This window comes from Lactuca sativa, chromosome 9, assembly GCF_002870075.4.
Source record: "Lactuca sativa cultivar Salinas chromosome 9, Lsat_Salinas_v11, whole genome shotgun sequence".
NCBI lineage: Eukaryota > Viridiplantae > Streptophyta > Magnoliopsida > Asterales > Asteraceae > Lactuca > Lactuca sativa.
The window spans coordinates 95,129,312-95,151,562 of record NC_056631.2 but is presented as its reverse complement, the minus strand read 5'-3'; the positions used below and the strand labels follow the sequence as shown (position 1 = coordinate 95,151,562).

The 22,251-nt window shown below is 37.7% G+C and overlaps 2 protein-coding genes across 2 annotated transcripts; one reads left to right on the top strand and one right to left on the bottom strand.

The window, feature by feature from the left end:
* Positions 1 to 17,013: 17,013 nt before the first annotated feature.
* LOC111885226 (protein SOSEKI 5) lies at positions 17,014 to 18,471 on the top strand. The gene is made up of 3 exons (XM_023881502.3): positions 17,014 to 17,488; positions 17,576 to 17,645; positions 17,724 to 18,471. Exons 1-3 carry the CDS (start codon positions 17,200 to 17,202, stop codon positions 18,292 to 18,294), a joined length of 930 nt encoding a protein of 309 aa, XP_023737270.1. The 5' UTR covers positions 17,014 to 17,199; the 3' UTR covers positions 18,295 to 18,471.
* A 1,027-nt stretch (positions 18,472 to 19,498) lies between these two features.
* Positions 19,499 to 22,005, bottom strand: LOC111885221 (uncharacterized). Its single transcript, XM_023881497.3, has 2 exons — positions 21,421 to 22,005; positions 19,499 to 20,930 (listed from the first exon to the last, which is right to left on the bottom strand). The coding sequence occupies exon 2, from the start codon at positions 20,927 to 20,929 to the stop codon at positions 19,625 to 19,627; it is 1,305 nt and encodes a 434-aa protein (XP_023737265.1). The 5' UTR covers position 20,930; positions 21,421 to 22,005; the 3' UTR covers positions 19,499 to 19,624.
* Between the last annotated feature and the right edge of the window lie 246 nt (positions 22,006 to 22,251).

The window sequence follows — 22,251 nt, the reverse complement described above, 5'->3', positions numbered from 1 at the left end:
ACTAATTAAATCATATGATTTAATATTAATATTTAGAACTTATAATATATTAACAAATCATAAATAACCTCTTCTCAAAAGTCCATCCTATCAAACTATCCTGGTGATATGCAACCCAAATGGACCATGCTACTCTCGGGTCAAGTACATACCAATTATAGTTATGGGCTTAGACACCTAATCCAATGTTACAACCACCTAATCAATGTGTCGGTTAACCACACACGCTCCATTGATCTATGATTAACATCAATCTACCCTTTTCCACGCACTTTCAGTCCTAGATTAGTGTGTTGATTTACCACACACGCTCCACTAACGACTTAACAAGGTGCAAAGTGAAATTTCATGGGTTAGCACCAAATTCACATTTTCCTAAAGTAACTAAGATTGGGTATTTAATAAAAGTTTAGTTACTTTATAATTATCATTATACTTTTAATGAAAATTAATGTCCTATCAAACCTGTTCGGATAACGACCCTCCACCAGTCAAGGAAGCGGTGGGTGAGAAAGGACACCCATTAAACTATCATTTTATAGGCAGTAACCTTATACCCCCCCCCCCCCCCCCCTTATAGACCGGTTTCATGAATGAGGCCTACTAAGGGTAAGACTGACTTATTCTTATACATATACATATATATATATATATATATATATATATATATATATATATATATATATATATTATTAAACCTATAATATAATAAAGTATAAGGGTAGAAATTTAACTTTTAAAACTCTAGGGTTTGGAACTAAAGTATTCAAAAGTGAAACTTTACAAATTCCAAAACTTGAGGGCAAGTTTTGAAACTTGTCAAAACTTTTCAAATCCATAACTTATGAGTCTAATATGGTTTTTATGAAAAACTTTTCAAGTTCCATAACTTGAGGAAAAGTTATGGAAGACTTTTAAAACCATTAAGATGACTTTTAAAATGAGACACTTGAAATTCGATAACTTTAGGACAAGTTATGGAGTTCATAAAAAAAACACATTTATGAAAAACTTTTCATTTTCTATAACTTGAGGACAAGTTATAGATTTCAATTAAATCATTTAGATCATAATTTTAATTAACACAATAATCAAATATTACACACATGATCTAGTTAAACTCATAAGTCGAGATAATTCATATCAACCATTTGCAAGAAATTAACCTATATAAATTAATACAAATCTTGAAACTATGACAATTATCTTTTATTTTGATGAGGATAATAATTACCATAGCAACAAAATTAAATTTTATGAACAAACACATTTTATGGTAATGATCCTAATCCAAAACAGACCAAAAAACTGAAAATTTTGCCCACTGAACAGTCACCACCTCGTGGTAATTTTTACCACCTCGTGGTGATCAGACAGATTCCAAAAAAATGATTTTTCTTGCTTTAAAAAATAATAAGCATCAAGTATAATAGAAAACAACCCTAGGCTCTGATACCACTGATGAGTTTTAGTATACTACAACATCTTATGGTGCACATACAACCCTAATGTTTCCTCTAATTATACATACAATATTGTTTCCAAAGCATTAAGCCTGCAACTAGCATGGAAATGACATAATCAACATAAAAGAGAGTTATAGAATTTCCTCTTTGTTGTAGCTTGTAGAACTTCTTGAGTTTGGCCTTTAAGAACTTAGTGTCTTAACTGTTGCACCTCAAATGGAATCACAACACACCTAGAACAAAAGAGACTTTTGAGAGAGTATTTCTTGCACCAAAATCGGCTCAATGATCTCCAAAGAACACTAGTGTGTCATTTTGGATGCTAAGGGGCTTCTTATATAGTATGGCAAGATTAGGGTTACACCATGTAAACCCTAATGTGCATGACCTTCCATATTCCTTAGGCTCCATGGGTTTAAACCTCCATGGATCATCCATGGGTTGTCACATCGGTTTAGCCCATCCTAAATAATCATGGATCATTGGCCCACACCATAAGAATGAATGATTACCAAATCAATCCCCATATATTTAATTAGTCTCTTTTGATCACAAAATTAATTCCAAATTAATTCATGATCAATAATAATTAAATCATATGATTTCATATTAATATATTAGAACTTATAATATATTAACAAATCATAAATAACCTCTTCTTAAAAGTCTGTCCTATAAAACTGTCTTTGTGATATGCAACCCAAATAGACCATGCTACTCTCAGGTCAAGTACATACCAATTATAGTTATAGGCTTAGACACCTAATCCAACAGCTCCTTCCCTAGCAATGGTAGTGATCGAACACAAAGGTTCTTCCATAGTCGACTGCTAATCCTTCCTGAACAAATGTCAACACGACTGAACTATGACTTCTTTGGAGAACTAACCAGCTATTCCAACTATAGACATTCCAAATGATACCCCTGAATTGACCGCTATCAAAGAGTCGGAACAACAATCGAACAAACTGAAGCCGCCCAGCAAGATACGACCCATTAATGACTCTTGGCATGCAAAAATTGTTGGAATAGTGTCTAAGGCTGTAACTATATTTGACAAGTATTCGACCCGGTTGTGCATGGTCCTTTTGGGTTGCCTTCATCATAGCAACTTGACAGGATGATTTATAATGAGAGAATAAATATTATTAATATATTATGAGAATAATATAATTAATAATAATATTTTTATTTGATTAATATAAGTCATAAATTAATTTGGTGACTTAAAGAGATTAATTGAAGAAAGGGGCATAAACTGTCAAATGTGTGATAGTTATATTTTGGGCTATGAATCCTTAAGGATAAGAGGGTGGACGATTTTAGGGTTTGGAAGAACCTAGAAATCATCCAAGGCCTAGTCCATAGGGATCATCGGATTGCTTAGGGCCTAAGTTATCCAATTAGGGTTTTAAAGGTGAAACCCTAGGAGCTCACTAGTATAAATAGACCCATAGGGTTGAGGAAATCTGCACACTTGTTATTGGAGTAACCCTAGCCGATTTCTCACCCTCCTCTCTCTCTCTCTCTCTCTCTCTCTCTTATCATCCTCTTGCTAGTTGGTGTTTGTAAGCCATTAGAGGAGTAATTGTGACTCTAAGCTCCAAGGACAAGAAGGTTCAAGCAAGCAACTCAAGGTATTTCTTTAGATCTGATTTCATATGTTATGATTTGAATGTTTACACTAGATCTATCAATCAAAGTCTTGGATACATTGCATGTTCAGTTAGAGATACCTAGATCCAAGCATTAGGGTTTGTATGTGCACATAGGAATGTTCTTATGGCTCAAACCCATCAGTGGTATCAGAGCCTTGATTGGTTTCTATTGAATTGATGCATTGGTTGATTGCCTGTTGATTGAAAAAAATCATTTTTGTCCTTCTGCCTGATGAACTCGGCGAGTACCACAGTGTACTTGGCGAGTAGGCCTCAACTCGGCGAGTCCATTGTGGTACTCGGCGAGTTCGAGCGTCAGAAGGAGCTTGTTTCGGGATTTCTAGCTGTTTTTCTTATGGAAACTTGCCTTAATCTTCATGGGTCAATAAAATCCGATTTTAAACATATATGTGAGTATATCCTTGACCTAACTCAAGATATTTACCAATTAATTGAATAATAATTTCCTTATATGATATTAATTGATTATTTTAATTAAATTGGTGAATTATTTTGCAAGAAACATTTAAATAAATCAAATATGGATAATTATGAGATTAAATGGTTAATTTAAATTATTTGTTATTTGAACCCTTATGTTTTGAAAAGTTTAAAACTTTTCCTCAAATTTTGAAATTTATGTTTTGTGATTAAAAGTTTAATTTAGACAATTTAAATTTCAAACCCTAGAATTTTACAAGTTTAAAATTCAACCCTATACTAATATAATATTACAAGACTTATATATATATATATATATATATATATATATATATATATATATATATATGTATTATTAAAATGCTAGTCTTACCATTAGTAGGCCTCATTCACGAAGCCGGTCTATAAAGTGGGTATAAGGTTGCGGCCTATAAAATGGCGCTTAATGGGTGTACACTCACACCCACCGCTTGCTTGATCGGTGGAGGGTCATTAGCCGAACGGGTAGGATAGGTCAACCCTATCTCCTCATTAAAAGTATAATATTAAAATACAAAGTAACTACATGTTTTTCAAATTCCCAATCCTAGTTACTTTAGGAAAAGTGAATTGATGCAAACCCATGAAATTATACTTTGCACCCTTGCTAAGAAGTTAGTAGAGCATATGTGGTTTACCGGCACACTAATTGATTCTAAGCAAAGGTGGCAAAGGTTGATTCATTGTTTATCATAGTTCGATGGAGCATGTGTGGTTTACCGGCACATCGAATAGGTGATTGTAACAATGAAGGCACTGTGTAGATTTGCATGGTTATTCACACCCACTTTGTGATCCTCGGCATCCCAGTCACAAACGAGAGGGGCATATCGAGATTTAAACATGCCATTGAAAAGTTCAATGAATCTCATCGAAACCTAGGAATTCTCAATACATTTAGAACTTAAGGTTATGTTTTCATGGTGGAGAATTAGTGAATCGTCATTCACTTGCCTTCAAATTGTTTGCATGTTGGATTACGGCATCCCTTTTCTAATGTGTAAATAATGTTGTTGGATCCTAGCCCTAATTTTTCATATTGGGTGATAATTAGGGATTCAATTCTAATCAAACTTTGTCCTTTCTATTTGTAGATGTCGAACGCGAACAACGCTGCTGCTAGCTCATTCACGCTAATGAGCCTTTGCCAAAAAGTGACTTTCGATGGAACGAACTTTAGCGAATGGATAAGATACATTCGCACGATTGCTCGCTACGAGGACAAGGAGTATGTCCTTGACGAGAAGCTCGAGAAGATCAATCCAGAAGTCGCTACTCCGGCTGAAATGACTGCTTTTGAGACTCATGAACGTGATGCAACGAAGGTTCATTGCATCATGATAGCCACAATGAACGCCGAATTCCAAAAGTCCTATGAGGACATGTATCCGTACGAGATGCATCAAGACTTATTGGATAGATACCATCAAAACGCGAGGCAGGAACATTACGAGATCTTCACAAACATGATTACTACTAAAATGGGACATGGAGATTCTCTAACCGTACACTTGCAAAAGATGCAAAGGTATGTCGATCGTCTTCGCAACTTGAATGTCAACTTTGGGGAAGATTTGGCGATCGACATGGTACTTCATTCCTTGCCTCCGTGTTACAACCAATTTAGGATGACCTACCACATAAACAAGGAAGAGGTCACCCTAAGCAAACTCCAAGGTCTCCTAAGGGTTGCTGAGAGCAACCTCAAGGACAAGTCTGTTGCACCAACTCCCAATCCACCCGTTGCTCCTGTTTTGGCTATTGGGCAGGTAAGGGTCAAGAAGAAGAAGGCTCCGTCAAAGAGCCACAGCAAGGGAAAGTCCCGAGATGGTTCCTCTTCTAGTGGGACCAAAGTTGATCCTGCTAAACCCAACCCTAACCCGAAGGAGGCAGAGTGTCACCATTGCCACAAAATAGGGCATTGGAAAAGATGCTGCCCAGAATATCTGCAAGCCATCAAGGAAGGAAACATCAAGCCGTCTTTCACAGGTATTTACTCAATTAAATCTAATGATTCATCTCATGCTATTTCTTGGGTCCTTGATACCGGGTGTGGTTACCACATTTGTTCTAAATTGTAGGGACTAAGAAGAAATAGGGATGTGGAGCGTGGAAGAATAAATCTAATCATGGGGAACAAAAGATCGTCGCATGTCACCAAGATTGGAGTGTATTCTTTAGTTCTTAGTAATGGATTAAGATTTGAATAATTGTTGCTACTCGCCAGATATGGCAAGAAACATCATTTCATTTCATGGTTTATTTAGACAAGGATTTAGATTTTCTTTTAATAATGAGAATGGTTCGATTTATGTTTATCTAAATGGTGTCTTATATTTTGAAGCAATGCCTTGTAATGGAATTTATGAAACTATTATGATTGTAGATAACCTAGGAAATGATGTTTTATGCATGGATTCTTCCAATAGTATGGATAAAGCATGTTTGTGGCATTGTCTTCTTGGACATGTCAACAAGAAGCGCATATCCTAACTCCAAAAGGATGGAGTGTTGGAGTCTTTCGACCTTAGGGAAGACGACACGTGTGAGTCTTGTTTGCTTGGAAAGATGACCAAGTCACCCTTCACTGGTACATGTGAGAGGGGTGAGGGTTTATTGGATCTCATACATACCGATGTATGTGGACCCTTTAGATCCATCACAAAGGATGCGAACCGCTTCTATGTGACTTTCACCGATGATTATAGTAGATATGGGTATATTTACTTAATCAAGCACAAGTCTGAAATGTTTAAAAAGTTCAAAGAATTCAAACATGAAGTGGAGAATCAATTGGGTAGGAAAATCAAGATGCTTCGATCCGATCGAGGAGGAGAGTACCTAAGTCTTGAATTCCACAACTATCTCAAAGAATGTGGAATAGTTTCACAATTGACGCCACCTAGGACACCGCAGTTGAATGGTGTGGTAGAAAGGTGTAATCGAACCTTGTTGGACATGGTTCCTCTATGATGAGTCGTGCTTCACTACCTATCTCATTCTAGGGGTATGCCTTAGAGACTGCCGCCCATATCCTTAACCGAGTCCCTACAAAGAAGGTTGCCAAAACACCTCACGAGATGTGGATAGGGAAAGCTCCCTCGTTAGCACATATCAAGGTTTGGGGTTGCGAGGCTTTCGTAAGATGAGATACTCAGTACAAGCTCGAACCTCGTAGTGAGCGATGTATTTTCATCGTCTACCCGCAAAAATCCTTTGGATATCTCTTCTATAGACCGAATGACAATGTTGTCTTCATTGCGAGAAGAGGGGTTTTCCGAGAGCGAGAAATCATAAGCCAAGGAGACAGTGGGAGGCAAATCGAGCTTGAAGAGATTCAAGAATCGAGTGATGAAGGAACCTCCACCGCTGGCACTCAACCCGAGGAGGAAACTCCGGTTGAACCGATTGATGAGTCCTTACCTCTTAGATGTTCCGAAAGATTTAGAGTTCAACCCCAGTTTTATGGTTTTCATATTACTACCGAAGGGGACACGTATATTAGTGATGGTACACTAATAAATTTAGATGAACCTAATAGCTATAAGGAAGCCATGGTAGGCCCGGAGTCTGCAAAATGGAAAGAGGCAATGGACAGCGAGATTCAATCCATGTATGACAACCAAGTTTGGAATTTGGTTGATAATGTGCCCAGACGTAAGACCGTTGGGTGCAAATGGATCTTCAAGAAGAAGACCGACGTGGATGGGAATGTACACACATATAAGGCACGATTGGTTGCAAAGGGCTTTACTCAAACTCCCGGAGTTGACTATGATGAGACCTTCTCACCAGTTGCGAAAATAAAATCTATTAGGGTGATGTTAGCCATTTCTGCAATTCATGATTATGAAATATGGCAGATGGATGTCAAGACCGCTTTCCTTAATAGGAAGTTGGTTGAGGATATTTACATGGCTCATCCAGAGGGTTTTGTCGATACGAAGCATCACAATAGAGTGTGCAAGCTTGAGAAGTCCATTTATGGGCTTAAGCAAGCGTCTCGCAGATGGAATCTCTGCTTCGATGAGAAAGTCAAAGAGTTTGGATTTGTACGAAGTGAAGATGAATCATGTGTATATGTCAAAGCCAGTGGGAGTATAGGTAGCTTCCTCGTTTTGTATGTCGGTGACATACTACTCATAGGAAACGACGTCCCGACACTGCAGGAGGTTAAGTCCTGGCTCGGGAAGTGCTTCGCTATGAAGGACCTCGGAGAGGCTTCCTATATTTTGGGAATAAGGATAGTGAGAGAACGAAGTAAGAGACTAATAGGACTTAGTCAGAACACTTACTTAGATAAAGTACTGAAATGTTTTAGTATGGAGAATTCGAAGAAGGGAGAATTACTGATACAAAGTAATGCCAAATTGAGTAAGACTCAAAGTCCGAGTACCAAAGCCGAGATAGCAGAGATGAGCCAAGTACCTTACGCTTCCGCAGTTGGCTCAATCATGTATGTTATGACTTGTACTTGCCCTGATGTAGCCTTTGCTTTGAGCATGGTTAGTAGATATTAAGGGAACCCTGGCAGAGCCCATTGGATTACGGTCAAGAATATCCTTAAGTACCTTCGGAGGACCAAGGAATGGTTTTTAGTCCTCGGAGGGAGTGATGACTTAAAGGTGCGAGGATATAGTGACGCCAGTTTTCAGACCGACAGGAACAACTACCGTTCGCAGTCGGGCTGGGTCTTTACCCTTAATGGAGGAGCAGTAACTTGGAAAAGTTCCAAGCAGGAAACCGTGGCTGATTCAACGTGCGAATCAGAGTAAATTGCAGCGAGCGAAGCGTCGAAGGAGGCAATATGGTTGAAGAACTTCATCGGTGATCTTGGAGTGGTACCTGCCATAAAGGAGCCTATGGAAATTTTATGTGATAATGAAGGAGCGGTTGCCTTGACCAAGGAACCAAGGGATCATGGTAGATCTCGTCATATCGACAGAAAATATCACTTTATTAGACATCGAGTAGAAGAAGGACACCTCGTGGTTAAGAGGATATCATCAGAGGATAACCCATCAGATCCTCTTACTAAGGGACTGAGTAAGGTTAAGCATTTGCAGCATGCTAGGAGTATTGGACTGAAGGATGATATTAGTTTAGATTAGATAGTTTAGAAACTTGTAATAGATAAATGTAATTGACATTTGATGATTAACTAAAGGAGTATTATTTATGAGTAAAGTTATTGTCATATGTTAATTGTTTCACTATTGTTTCACTTTGCATGTTTTGACTTCCTGAATAATTGAGTTATTAAGAATAATCAAATTATTCGAATGGTCCACAATCGTTCATATGTTGGAAGTAGATATGAATGAAGATTGTCATGAATTGGTATGTAGATTGTCTAAATGGTATTAGATATAGCAAAGGTTTGTTGAAACGTTCATGAGTGCTTATGAACTATTTTTGAGCATTGGAACAAACCCGCGCTTGCTGGAATCACCTTATGGAATGTGATATAAAGGGTGATTGCAAGACGATAATATCATATGGTCTTAAAACCTAGATATATGGTTTGTTATTTGTTAATTGGTTGTACATTGATAATGCGAAACCGCATCAGTAAATTGATGTTATAAAACGCATTGTTGTGTATAATTGATTGGTGAATAAGTAAATGCATATAAGTTGAAGTTTATCTGTTACTTTTATCCTAAGAGGGTAAAAGTGATATCTCGGCCGCTCGATGATTTGATTTGACTTATGTGTCGGGCCCGGTCAGAACTAAATTGATGTGTTCGATTAAGTTCTATGTCGAATAAATCTGAGATCGAGAAACCAACTGCTGTACAATTGGTTCCATAGAATTGTCCGCATAATATCTTAACAGAGGACTGTATGATCCCTTATCTAAAGGACAGTACTGATAAGATCAGAGTTTGACAGTGTCTTTGAGAGCTACGATTGCGAATCGGATTGTGCTTGTATATATATTTACTAGACTTATCCAAGTGGGAGACTGTTGGAATAGTGTCTAAGGCTGTAACTATATTTTGCAAGTATTTGACCCGGTTGTGCATGGTCCTTTTGGGTTGCCTTCACCATAGCAACTTGACAGGATGATTTATAATGAGAGAAGAAATATTATTAATGTATTATGAGAATAACATAAGTAATAATAATATTGTTATTTGATTAATATAAGTCATAAATTAATTAGGAATTAATTTGGTGACTTAAAGATATTAATTGAATAAAGGGGCATAAACTGTCAAATGTGTGATAGTTATATTTTGGGCTATGAATCCTTAAGGATAAGAGGGTGGACGATTTTAGGGTTTGGAAGAACCTAGAAATCATCCAAGGCCTAGTCCATAGGGATCATCGGATTGCTTAGGGCCTAAGTTATCCAATTAGGGTTTTAAGGGTGAAACCCTAGGAGCTCACTAGTATAAATAGACCCATAGGGTTGAGGAAATCTGCACCCTTGTTATTGGAGTAACCCTAGCCGATTTCTCACCCTCCTCTCTCTCTCTCTCTCTCTTATCATCCTCTTTCTAGTTGGTGTTTGTAAGTCATTAGAGGAGTGACAATTGTGACTCTAAGCTCCAAGGATAAGAAGATTCAATCAAGCAACTCAAGGTATTCCTTTAGATCTGATTTCATATGTTATGATTTGAATGTTTACACTAGATCTATCAATCAAAGTCTTGGATACATTGCATGTTCAATTAGAGAAACCTAGATCCAAGCATTAGGGTTTGTATGTGCACATAGGAATGTTCTTATGGCTCAAACCCATCAAAAATGGCATATAACAATTCTTGATGGTATAGCCTAAGCAATAACAAAGAACTAAACCAAAGATGATCATTACCCATACCAATACAAGATTCCAAAGCAATATAAGTACTGATAATAAGAATGAAGAAAGCAAAAGATAACATGCCCGTAATAGCATCTGCTGAAACTCTGACCTCCCCTGACTGTCAATGAAATGCTCGACTCCTTGCTGCTGGGGCTCCTGCCCTATCCTTACGACCGTCAGTGATCCTCAAAATAATAGGAGCAGGTACACACACTGCTCCACCCCTCAACATCGGACGGTCAGCCTTCTTATAGCCCACCTGGTTATAGTGAAAACACATCGGAGACGACCCATGGGGCAATCCCAACTAAAATGACTCATCTGACCACAACTGAACATCTTGGGCCTGTCTCCCGACATCCTCCCACACTTAGCATAACGTCCCCGGGCCTAATGGCCTTTCAAACGCGAATCCTGAGTCCTAGGCTTCTTTAGTTGGTCCATTGAATTCTGAGTCTGCTCTGGCTTCCTCTTCCCAAGGTGCTCTAAATCAATCTCACGCTCTCGGGCTCTAGCAATCATATTATTCAGGGTCTCACACTCTGAGAAACTCACAAACTCCCTGATGACATCCTTCAACATCTCATGATACTTTACCTTCTTCATCTCCTTGTCCGCATCATACTGCGGAACCAACAAAGATCTCTCCCAAAAGTTGGCAGTGATTTTTGCCACAGTCTCAGTCGTCTGGTGAAGGTCCTGAGACTCCTTCAGTAACTGATGTACCTCAGTACGGAATGCACCCAGATGCTCATCCAAAATCCCCTCCTTGACCGTACCAAATATCACAGGAGTTTGATCCAAAATATCGTGCGTAATCTCCAACGAGATGAACTCCTGTATCCGCTCATCAATCGGCTCAGTACCTGCACCTGAGCCTGAACCTAACCCCAAACCTCCTTCCCAAGTGCTCATCACCATTCTGAAAACAACCATGAAAATGATCAGAACATACCCAAGAATCCTCGTCCTACAGGCTTCCTAGATTCTCCGAACTCTCCCCGATTCGAGTATGGATCTTGTGCTTTCAGTAGTACGGGCTCAATACTACCTTCCACACCTATCCATACTTTCCTCAATAATCATCCTGAATCCTCGAAGTCACATTCTCAAACTGATACACCAAGTACTCGCTAAGCAGCGCAACTAAACCCGCTGAATCACTTCCTAGGCTTTCCTAGGTTGCCGACCTCACCCTGCCATCAGCTACTGAAGAACTCTCCATAATTTTAGTTAACCACCTCATTAATACAATCACATTCAACAAAGCTTAAATAATCCTTTGAGTAATAGACTCATCCCTTCAATGGTTAGACTCAAACGAGAGTTGCGTAATAGGGTCAAATCCATCACTCTGAGATTATTCAACCTTTGTCACAATGTGACTTAACATATTCACTTAATAACTAACTCACATCACTTAAGAGTTCCAAAAAACACAAAGCAATTAGCATTCATGCAGTAGTTCTCCAATCCGTAGAATAACCAAAGAACATTCAAACTCGCATACTACAACTCATGCTAGGAACTCCCACTCTCACTGTCGGTTGCCTTATACATGCAAATTATACACAGTACAAGATCAAATAGATTGTTGGATAAAAGACTCTACCCTAGGACCACAACCAAACGAGGAACTAGAAATAAGGCCAACTCAATCATTCTAGGGCTATATGTTCCTAATCGTATACAATTTTTAAAGCATACACTTAGCAATTATTGATACCAATACATATTCCCAATCTAGCATAGCATCCAATGCTTCCTACGCTACAAGGCATCATATATCAGGTTAATCTACCATGCAATTCCTGAAAGTATCCTTATCCTTATCCTAGCATGCAATTCTCATAACAAATAATCATAACAAACATGTATGGGTAATCTGGGAATCACTTACTTGAGTTCGGCTGATTACACACACTGTCCCATTTTGTCTTTATAAAATCCTTTTTGAAATTTATTCCCTTTTACAAAATCTTTTTAGAAACTCATTTTCTTTCAAAATATTATCAATTCCTCAGTTTGAGTCCAAACATACCCGATAGTGTGCCTGAATCTCTCAAACCATGGCTCTGATACCAACTTGTAATGTCCAAAAATTATGAGGTAAAAAATTTCGATTTTTAATTCAAACAAACATTAATTAACTTTAAGTCAAACACTCATTATCCTTTTTCTAAATATTCGAAGGTACTTAATAAGAAAACAGTTATCGGATTACAATCCCAAAATCATCATAATGCGGAAACATGGGTAGATGTGTTGCGATCACGTCACGCCCTACCCTTTCGAACCGGGACTACCTGAAACATAAATTGAAAACTATAAGTACAAAGCTTAGTGAGTTCCTCATAATACCATATACACAAAACATACAAGTTTCATGGGCTACCCCCATGGTCTTTCCTTGCAATGTCGAGGGCCTAATCTCGGTCTTACATACAAGTGTCACGAGCTACCCCTATGGTCTTCCCTTGCAATGTAGAGGGCCAAATCTCGGTCTTACATACAAGTGTCATGGGATAACCCCATGGTCTTTCCTTGCAATGCTGAGGGGAAAATCTCGGTCTTACATACAAGTGTCAGGGGCCAAATCCTGGTCTTTCATACAACTGTCAGGGGCTAGATCCTAGTCTTACATGCAAGCATCACAAAGATGACTAGCATTCCACATAACAAGTAATGGGTCGGCATTGGTGACTTCAACCCATGGATACAATGAGAAAACTCACCTCAAGTTGCTAAATGTGTCAAGTAAAAGCTCGGATTGGCGTTTCCCCCCATCTTTTCGATCTCTGGTATTCCTCTGTTCAATGTCGAACATGGACCTCAAGTCCTTCGCAATTGTCGTGAGGTCACCCATTAGGTGTTTTTCATCCATTTTCTTCCTTAGAGTCGTGCACTCATCGGTGTCGTGGGTTTTTCTCTTGTTGTACTCACAGTATTTCCCTTTTTCTTTGTCCACCTTTGGAGGTACCGTCCCTTGCATCTTCTTTGACAAAGGGTTGGGGAGTAGACCTTGGGAGAAGGCACCAGTTACAAGGAACTCTCCATGTCCCTGTACGTTGAGTGTTGCCAACGTGAATCTATCATAATATGTCAGTATCGACTCTCCTTTTTTTTTCTTGTGTGCCATTATGGAGTTTACATCTCCCTTCCTTTTCCTTAGTTTCATGAAATTGTTGAGGTAAAGGTATCTTAGTTGTTCGAAACTCACGATGTCGCTCGGTCGTAGTGCCTTAAACCACTCTCCGGAATTTCCGGATAATCTAACAGGGAAATACGTGCACATGAACTGCTTTTCCATCCTCGATGATGTCATCGTCTACTCATAGGTGTTGATGTGCTCGTCGGGGTCAGTTGTTCCGTCATACTTGGGGATATTTGGTATCATTGCCGAGTGTGGGATCTCATACTACAATAGCTCATGGAAAAAGGTAGATATGGTGCTTCTCATCGGGTTTTCCATGCGAGAGTATGGAAAAACATCATACATCATAAATTGTTGAGCGTAATACAGGTTCCCGTATACTTGATTGTACATTGTTGCTTGTGAGATGCATAGTTGTTGCTGGGAGCTCGATTGTGTGCTTTGCTGCAGTTGTGAGCTTTGCCCTAGCTGTTGGAGCATGTTCGGAATTGACCCTTAAGGTTGTTAAGCAAAGGTGTTGAGTTGATGTGCCGATGACAAGTGAGGGTTAGACTCTTGCGACGGCGGTGTTTGGTGGTTGGATATGTGCAACTACTGGAAATAAGGGTTGGACATCAAAGGTTGTTGAGCGAAAAGCGGGATATGTGACATTCCTACTACTAGGGATAATTGATAGCTTGACATTGGGTATTGTGTGGAGGACAATATGGTCCCTAGGACCAAGTGTTCATCCCCACCTGTTGTGGTAATGTTGTGGCTGAGAAACCACCGATTGGGACTGTTGAGTCGACAGTAGGGACTATTGGGTCAGCGGTTGTGACTGTTGAGTCGATGTCGACTGAGGTGTTGCTATCGCGGTTGCAACCGGTTGCTCTATTGTGATGGGTGATGGTCGCCATAGGATAGTGATTGATGTTGTTGCGGTTCCCATTATTGGACATGGCGTCTGTGCTTCTGGCGTGTGAGTGGTGTCTTGTCCATCTGAGGCAGATGGTTGTGTGCCATCGAGCAACGGAACTGATCTGAGTGAGCTCGTCCCCCCCCCCCCCCGGAACGCCACAAGTGCCTTTCCTGTCATTGTCGCCGTCTAGGGTCATTTTAAGGTCGTGTAACTCTGAGTGCATGCCCGGATGACGCCAAATGTTGTGATATATCTTCGAGCTTAACGTCGTCTGTGTCACAACAAAGAAAGAGACGACGTTAGTCGTAGTCCGGGAGGGGGTCCCGTAACGAGACTCCGACGGTCTAGTCAGTAGTTGTATGAGAGAATTAGGGTTTAATTTTGATTCAGTGAGAGAGGCTATCCCTTCTTCTGGAGAAGAAGGGTCCTTTTGTACCTGTCTTCCAAGGAGCATGTCCCCGACAACATATTTTGTCTCGTTTGGACCATCAGGACGTGGAGGCATCCTATCAGTGGGTCGTGCACCACTAGTGGTTATCTGCTATTGGTGCAGAGTCACTGGGAAACAACGCTCTGAGCGCTACACTTGTCATTCTAGGGAGCAATTGGTACTATTTTGCCCTGATATGGGCCTTTGCGTTAGAACGTTAAGGCCTAAGTATGAGGCCACAAGGGCGAGTGCCCGGGCCTAGCACTTACACCGGGTAACGACTGTTAGCTAGGTCATCATTTAGATAATTGTATCGTTATCTTTGGTGTATTCCTAGAGGGATACGTTAACAGGTACCTCTATATTACTTTCTTACGACTTAATGGTCAATAATTATCTTCTTAATCATAGTTAAATCATTAAAGCAAACCTAACTCTATCCTTTTACCATGATTCCAACCATCCAAACATGATTCCAAGTATGATAGAGTTGTGTGGTTCCAATTCCATTCATAGAGTTTGTGATATCATTTAAATCCTTCAAGTTACTTTCAAAACTTTCTACATAACTTAATTTAAAACATTTGATTTTTTACCTAGAGTTTTGAAAAATAGTTTTTGTCTCAAAACTATTCTTTCAATCCATTATGATCCTTGGAATCACCATAAGGACTAGAATATATACTTATAACTCAATTATTCTTCCTAAATTTATTGGATTTTGGTTCAAATCTACATATACAAGTTGAAGTATAACCCATTCAAACTAATAATACAACTCTAGATCAAGCCAGGGGTTCCAAATCCCCAAATTCCACCATTAGAGGTGGACTTAACCATACAAAGAATGAAATGGTTTTACCTTGACGTTCTAGAGTATACTCTTAGCATTAAAACATACTCAAATCATCTAAGTACATTATCACTTTGAGAAATCGGGTTTGGGGACTAAACCAAACCCTAGGTCGAATTTATGAGAAATTCAATAGGAGAATTCCTTCTAGATCAAGTCAGGGTTTCCAAATCCCCAAATTCCATCATTAGAGGTGGACTTAACCATATAAAGAATGAAATTGTTTTATCTTGACGTTCTAGAGTATACTATTAGCATTAAAACATACTTAAATCATCTAAGGTAATTGTCACTTTGAGAGATCGGGTTTGGGGACTAACCCAAACCCTAGGTCGAATTATGAGAAATTCAATAGGAGAATACCTTCCAGTGTCCAATGATAAAATATTTTTCTTCTTCTCAACATTTAAAAACACACTTCAAGCCTTCAAATCTCTCTAAAAATGACCACAGTTCTTTTTTTTCTCTCTTGGTCGATTTTAAAGAAATGAAATAGGAGGGAAAGAGTTCTTAGTTGCAATAATTTGATTACTTAACACTTAAATCCCTCTTGTTCTAGGTTTATTCATATTGATCACAAAGTTGGGAAAGAATTCTAATTGTAATACTTATATTACTTAACACTTAAACCCCTCGTGTTCTAGGTTTATTCATACTGACCATAAAGTTGAATAACAACGTTGAACATCTCTCATTTTCACCCATTAAACCTTACATCATAATTATTTTTTCTGATCATTTGACTAGTCAACCCAGTTATTATAAGTTTGACTAACTTGTCATTTCTAGTCCATATTCTAAATTTACATTTTTAATCTAAATCTCTTTAATTCAGATTTTCGTCATAATTTCCTATAAAAATTCATTTTTATTTATCAACATCATTATTTAATTATTTTAATTTTATATCAGTTAATTTATTTATTTTTTCAATTTCTTTTTTTTTACAAAAATAATCGAAAATTTTAGACTCAAGATGAATATATTACAATTTTAGCCTTGTTTGCTAGCGAGTTCATTTGCAAGCTAACTTATTATATGGATTAAGCTAACTTATGATATGGATCGAACGTATTATCGTGACTTCACAACCTTTGATTTAACTTATGATACGGATTGGACTCATTGTGATTTTCGAGTTTGGTGACTAATTTATAATGAAAAAAGATTACATGGCTACTATTTATATGTGGTTTAGTGAATAACTCAAAAAGTTATGTCATATAATGAAAGTTCTAAACCTTTAATTAATTATAAGCGTTGCAAAGTGCTCCAATTGTTTGTAGGGCATAGAGGCTTACCAATTTATGCGTAGAATGTTTCCCTCTTTCCCATAAATATACCCCTCTCGGAAGCTAACTGAATTTACCCGCCACCGTTCCTTCACCTTCTCCTTCCTGCCCCCCTTTACACACACATACGCCTCTGTAAATTCTTTCAATGGCTGCGGATTCGAGAAAAACCACTTCGGAGATGTTGATCTCAAGAAGGCCCAAGAAGAATCGGAATCGTGTTAATTCAATTTCTGGAAGTGGAAATAGAGATCTGAACATCGCCGATGCTCCTGATAGAAGTCCGATATTGGTTAAACCTAAAACAGAGCAGGCAGCTGTGGTAATGGCAGCTAGAAAAGTTCCAGTTCTGTATTACCTCACAAGGAATGGCAACCTTGAACATCCTCATCTCATCGATGTTCCTCTCTCTTCTCCTCATGGTCTCTACCTCAGAGGTAGTCATCTTTTGTTTGATCGTTTAACTTTTAAGTAGCTCGAAATTCAATTTTCTTCCCATTAACTTTTACTGTTTTTGTTTGCAGATGTTATGAATACATTGAATTATCACAGAGGAAGAGGAATGTCAAACATGTATTCCTGGTCATTCAAAAGGTAACTTCAGTTTGTTTTTCAGTTGATTACGTTCTCGTTGTTGATGATTTGTTCTAAAAGTTCGTGAATCGAAATCAGGAGCTACAAAACTGGATATGTATGGCACGATGTATCGGAAGATGATTTGATTGAATCGACAAATGGTCATGGTCATGATTACGTCCTTAAAGGATCAGAGCTTCTTGAAACATTACAAAATCCGACGGAGACGAATCAAACCGGCGGCGATTGCAACTCTACAACAACCGCGGCGGTGGCCATGATCAAGCGACGGAATCAATCATGGAGTTCATTCGACAATCCACAAGAGTACATGGTCGTGAAGTGCGAATCTAGCAGAGAACTCGCGGCAAAGTTCGCCGCCGATGCTGCTACACAAACGGAGGAGCAACGGAGACGCCGGAGTTTCGAACGAGAAAGGAAAGAACACGTGACGGTGACGCTGGGTAGAGAAGAAATACCATCTCCACCGCCTTCTAATTCGAGCTCCGAGGTGTCAGAGGGAGCGAGATACATCGATCCGACGGTGGACGTGAGAAGTGGAGATCTGACGGCGGAGGATCGACATGACGCTGGTGGAAGGATGAAAGCTTCTGAAGTTCTGATGCAGCTGATTACGTGTGGGGTCCATAAGTCGATTCTCGGTTAAAGATGCAAGTAGGCTCCATGAAGGGTGCATGGTCGACGAAGCACAGGATCAATAAAAATATGCATGTAAACATGATATGTAATGTTACTATTTTGTACATCGTATCCTATATATTAATGTACTGTTAAGTAAAATGAAATCTACTCTTTTTTATGGTGTAATTAGCTAAAAATAAAATTGAAGTTTTATTATGTATTTATAATCAACCCTTTAAAATTATGAAGTGAAAATCCAATCCGGTTTTCAAACCAATACAAAACAATTTGAAATTCGGATTTGCTTAACTCTTAGTTAAATAACAGTCACATAAGTCACATAAGACCCGATTTTTGTTTGGAATGGGTTTGTGAAGATAAAGCGATCCGTACCAATAAGGTCATCCGTTATACCCACCACTAACCACTATAATGGTGGGTGTCACCTCATCACCACATTCAACCACTAAACCTATGGGATACCCACCACTATATGCTTCTTATTTTTTTATTTTTAAATTAAAAAATATATTTTTTTAATTAATTAAATGTAGAGAGAGATAGAAAGACATGGAGAGAGAAAAAAATTGATTGGATGTTGTTGTCTGTTCTCCCCACCACATTTGACCACGAATTTTTCCACCACTAAGAGTATGGGATGGTGTTCACATTTTTTGTTCGTGACCACATAAACCATGAACATGTTCGTTATGAATATACCATAAGGCCTAAAGAATTGACCCAAGACCCATTATGAATGCAAAATACTCCCTCCGTCCCGATATAATAGTCCATCTTTCTATTTTTATTTGTCCCAATATAATTGCCTATTTCTAAAATTAAGTGTCACTTTTACCAAAATACCCTTAAAAGTTATTTTTCATGATTACTTTTTCTGTGAAAACTAATGTACTAAAAGCCACTTTTTTCTTTTTGGTTTTTTACCAACGTATTCCAACGTATTCTAATTAATGAAAGTATCTTTTTCTTTTTTTCCTTTAACCAATCAAAATGCTTTTTGGTTTTTTTTTCCTGTACGATTGGTTTTCTCTATTTTTTTAATTTTTTGTTTTTTGTTTTTTTGTAGGTTCTCATACAATCACAATAAAAATAAAGAATAATGACATAAAACAAAAATGTCACTTAGGCATATCCAATGTTACTTTTTTTTCCTCTGTGTTATCGCATATCCATTTTTTTTTGTCTTGAAAATTATTCCACATCCACAATATCAAACTAATTTCATGACATAAAATAAAAAAGAATTAACACAAAATACATTACACTATCAAAAATACCAATAAAAAAATATTTTTTTCTCACTATTTTGATCACAATACATGTTTCAAAAATAACTAGGAAGCCAAATGCAATAAAGCCTCATTTATCAAATTTTCATCACATCCAATTCGAAGTGGTAAGTTTCCTTCTCGTTCCAACCTATTTTTACCAATATGTGGTATTTGATAGTTGTTGCCACCTTGAACCTTTATGATTTCCCTCATACACGTTTGTAGAGTTAAAAATACATTGTTAAGTTGTTGAGATTGCATTTTTTCAAAAGCCGTTTGAACCGCATGAACCAATTCATCAATTGTACCTAAAGCCTCTTGTTCTTGAAGTGATTGGATTGCTCGAAAGAATCCAAGGTCTAAAACATTTAAATCCGGACTATTAGAGGGCTGAAAATTAAGTCGGATATCAAACCCATCTTGAGATGCCGCTTCAAGAAACTCGTTATCATTGACATCAATATGGGGCTTGGCATTGTCTTGTTGGATAAATATGGGACCGACATGACTTCGAGGCCATTTAGCTCTAATATCCGGCAAAACTTTTTCTATCAACCATGACCTTGTTACTTCTTTAGTCACGGATAAAATAGGCTTTGTCTCCAACGTTCCCGCTACACGGTTTTTACTTGAACGTTTAGCGGGTTCTAATCTTGTAAACGGGTAGATACCAATTTTTCCCGAAAAAACTTCATTACCGGATGCATCAAATCTTGGCCTTGCCACAGCCGCTAGAAACATAACCTTTGTGATAAATTTTTTGCTTTGACACGTTCTTAATGGTTCATCCTCGCCGGGAACAAGGTAGTAACGTCTTGATGGTTTTGACATGTAAAACCATTTTTCATCAATGTGGATAACATTAAACATATCATGAAATGTGGGAATATTACTTGATAATGACCGGCTAATTTTAGATAAACAAAATTCTAATCTTGCCCTCTTATTCTCATGAGTAAGAGTTGGTTTGATGGCATTTGTGTGTGGTCGAAGTGCACCTTCCTTGATTCTTCTATGCATAGTAGATTTAGAAACATTTAACAAATTTGCAAGAGACCGTATATTAGATCGACGACGTAATGGAATATCTAAAACTTGATTAAAATCAACTTGTACCCTTTTTCGTCCAACAACCTTCGCCATATTAGAAGATAAAACAACCGGTAGTCCATGATTAATTTGAAATTTAGCCTGATGCCAAATGCGACTAACAGTCCGATTTGATACCGAGAATTGTGAAGCTACATCACTTATGGCACCCCTTTGTAACTCTCCAGAAAAACTTGCTTGCAATAAGGCTTCATATATAGCGTGACGTTGTTCAACAGTAGTATTCTTTTTAGTGTGTGTAATATCCATATGATCCATACTGTAGCACGTAAAAAAACAGCAACAACATCAAATTTGTAAGTTTTGCAATAAAAAAACAGCAATATTATCAATATTGGTGAGAAGTTCTAGTTGTAAACATAACATAAAGCAAAATAGTAGCAACATCAAATTTGTAAATAAATTAGTTTTTTTACGGTTAGAAAAATGCAAAATTTATTGTTTTGTTGTTTAAATCACACAGTGGAATCACTTGCTTCTATCTAACATCCACCAACAAAAACAAATTAATAAAAATAAGCAAATTAACCATCCTTATAATCCATTGTAAAGAGGCATTTGTCTGTATAAAGTGGCAAATTAAACAGATGAAAACGAAAACATACAAATGATCAATCGTTTTTTATTTTCCAATTTTTTACTATCAAATAGATTAGGATTGGGAACTTGTGGATGAAAAATAGAAGAAGAATGAAAGCAGATAGCAGGAAAAAGAAAATCGAGTGTAGACAACATGAACAAACACAAACCTTAGCTGTCTGGTCGAGGCTCTCCGATGTTGTTGTGGGTTGCGGTGATATCCGGTCGGCGGCTCCGGCGGCTTCACAAGGGAGAAGACGGCTAACGACGAACTGTGGAGGGGTGGCCTGAGGATGGAACGATTGACATGAGCAATAATAAAGGCATATCTAAACCAAAAAAAAAAATTGATTGTTCACTTTTAGAGACATAGAGAAAGATACGGTGGTGGAGTATTTGTTGAGAGAGAAAGAGAGACATAGAAAGAAATAGATAAGGTTGGATGGATTCTCTGTTTAAAAAGATACGTATCTTGAAATCAAACTAATCCATAAATTGGCTCCATGTTTATTTTCAATAAAAATACTTGGCTCCAAAATTAGTGGGAATAATTTTGTTTAACAATTTATGATGAAAAAAATGGAGGGAATAAATTTTGCTGAATGTTTTAACTAAAAAGTGAAAGGAAATTGGTGGGAAAAAATTGGCTCCAAGTTTTAGATGAAAGGGTAAATTTGTCATTTTATTCAATAAAGTTGCTCATAATTACTTTTTCCTTAATATATGTGTTTTTTGTCTGTGGACTATTATTTCGGGACGGAGGGAGTATATGAAGTTATGAACCACCTCTTTCTTCGTATAAATTAAAAAAATACAAACTAATAATGGATGCTTTTAAAAATAAATTTGAGATCTTTTATATTAAAGTGCGTGACTAAGTATTGTCAAATTTCAAATAAAATTGCCATAAAATACTTTAGGTTAGTTGAAACAAAGGTTTTCAAAATTCTTGTAAACAATATTGGATTAATCATCAAGGCATCAACACAAGTTTTTTTTAG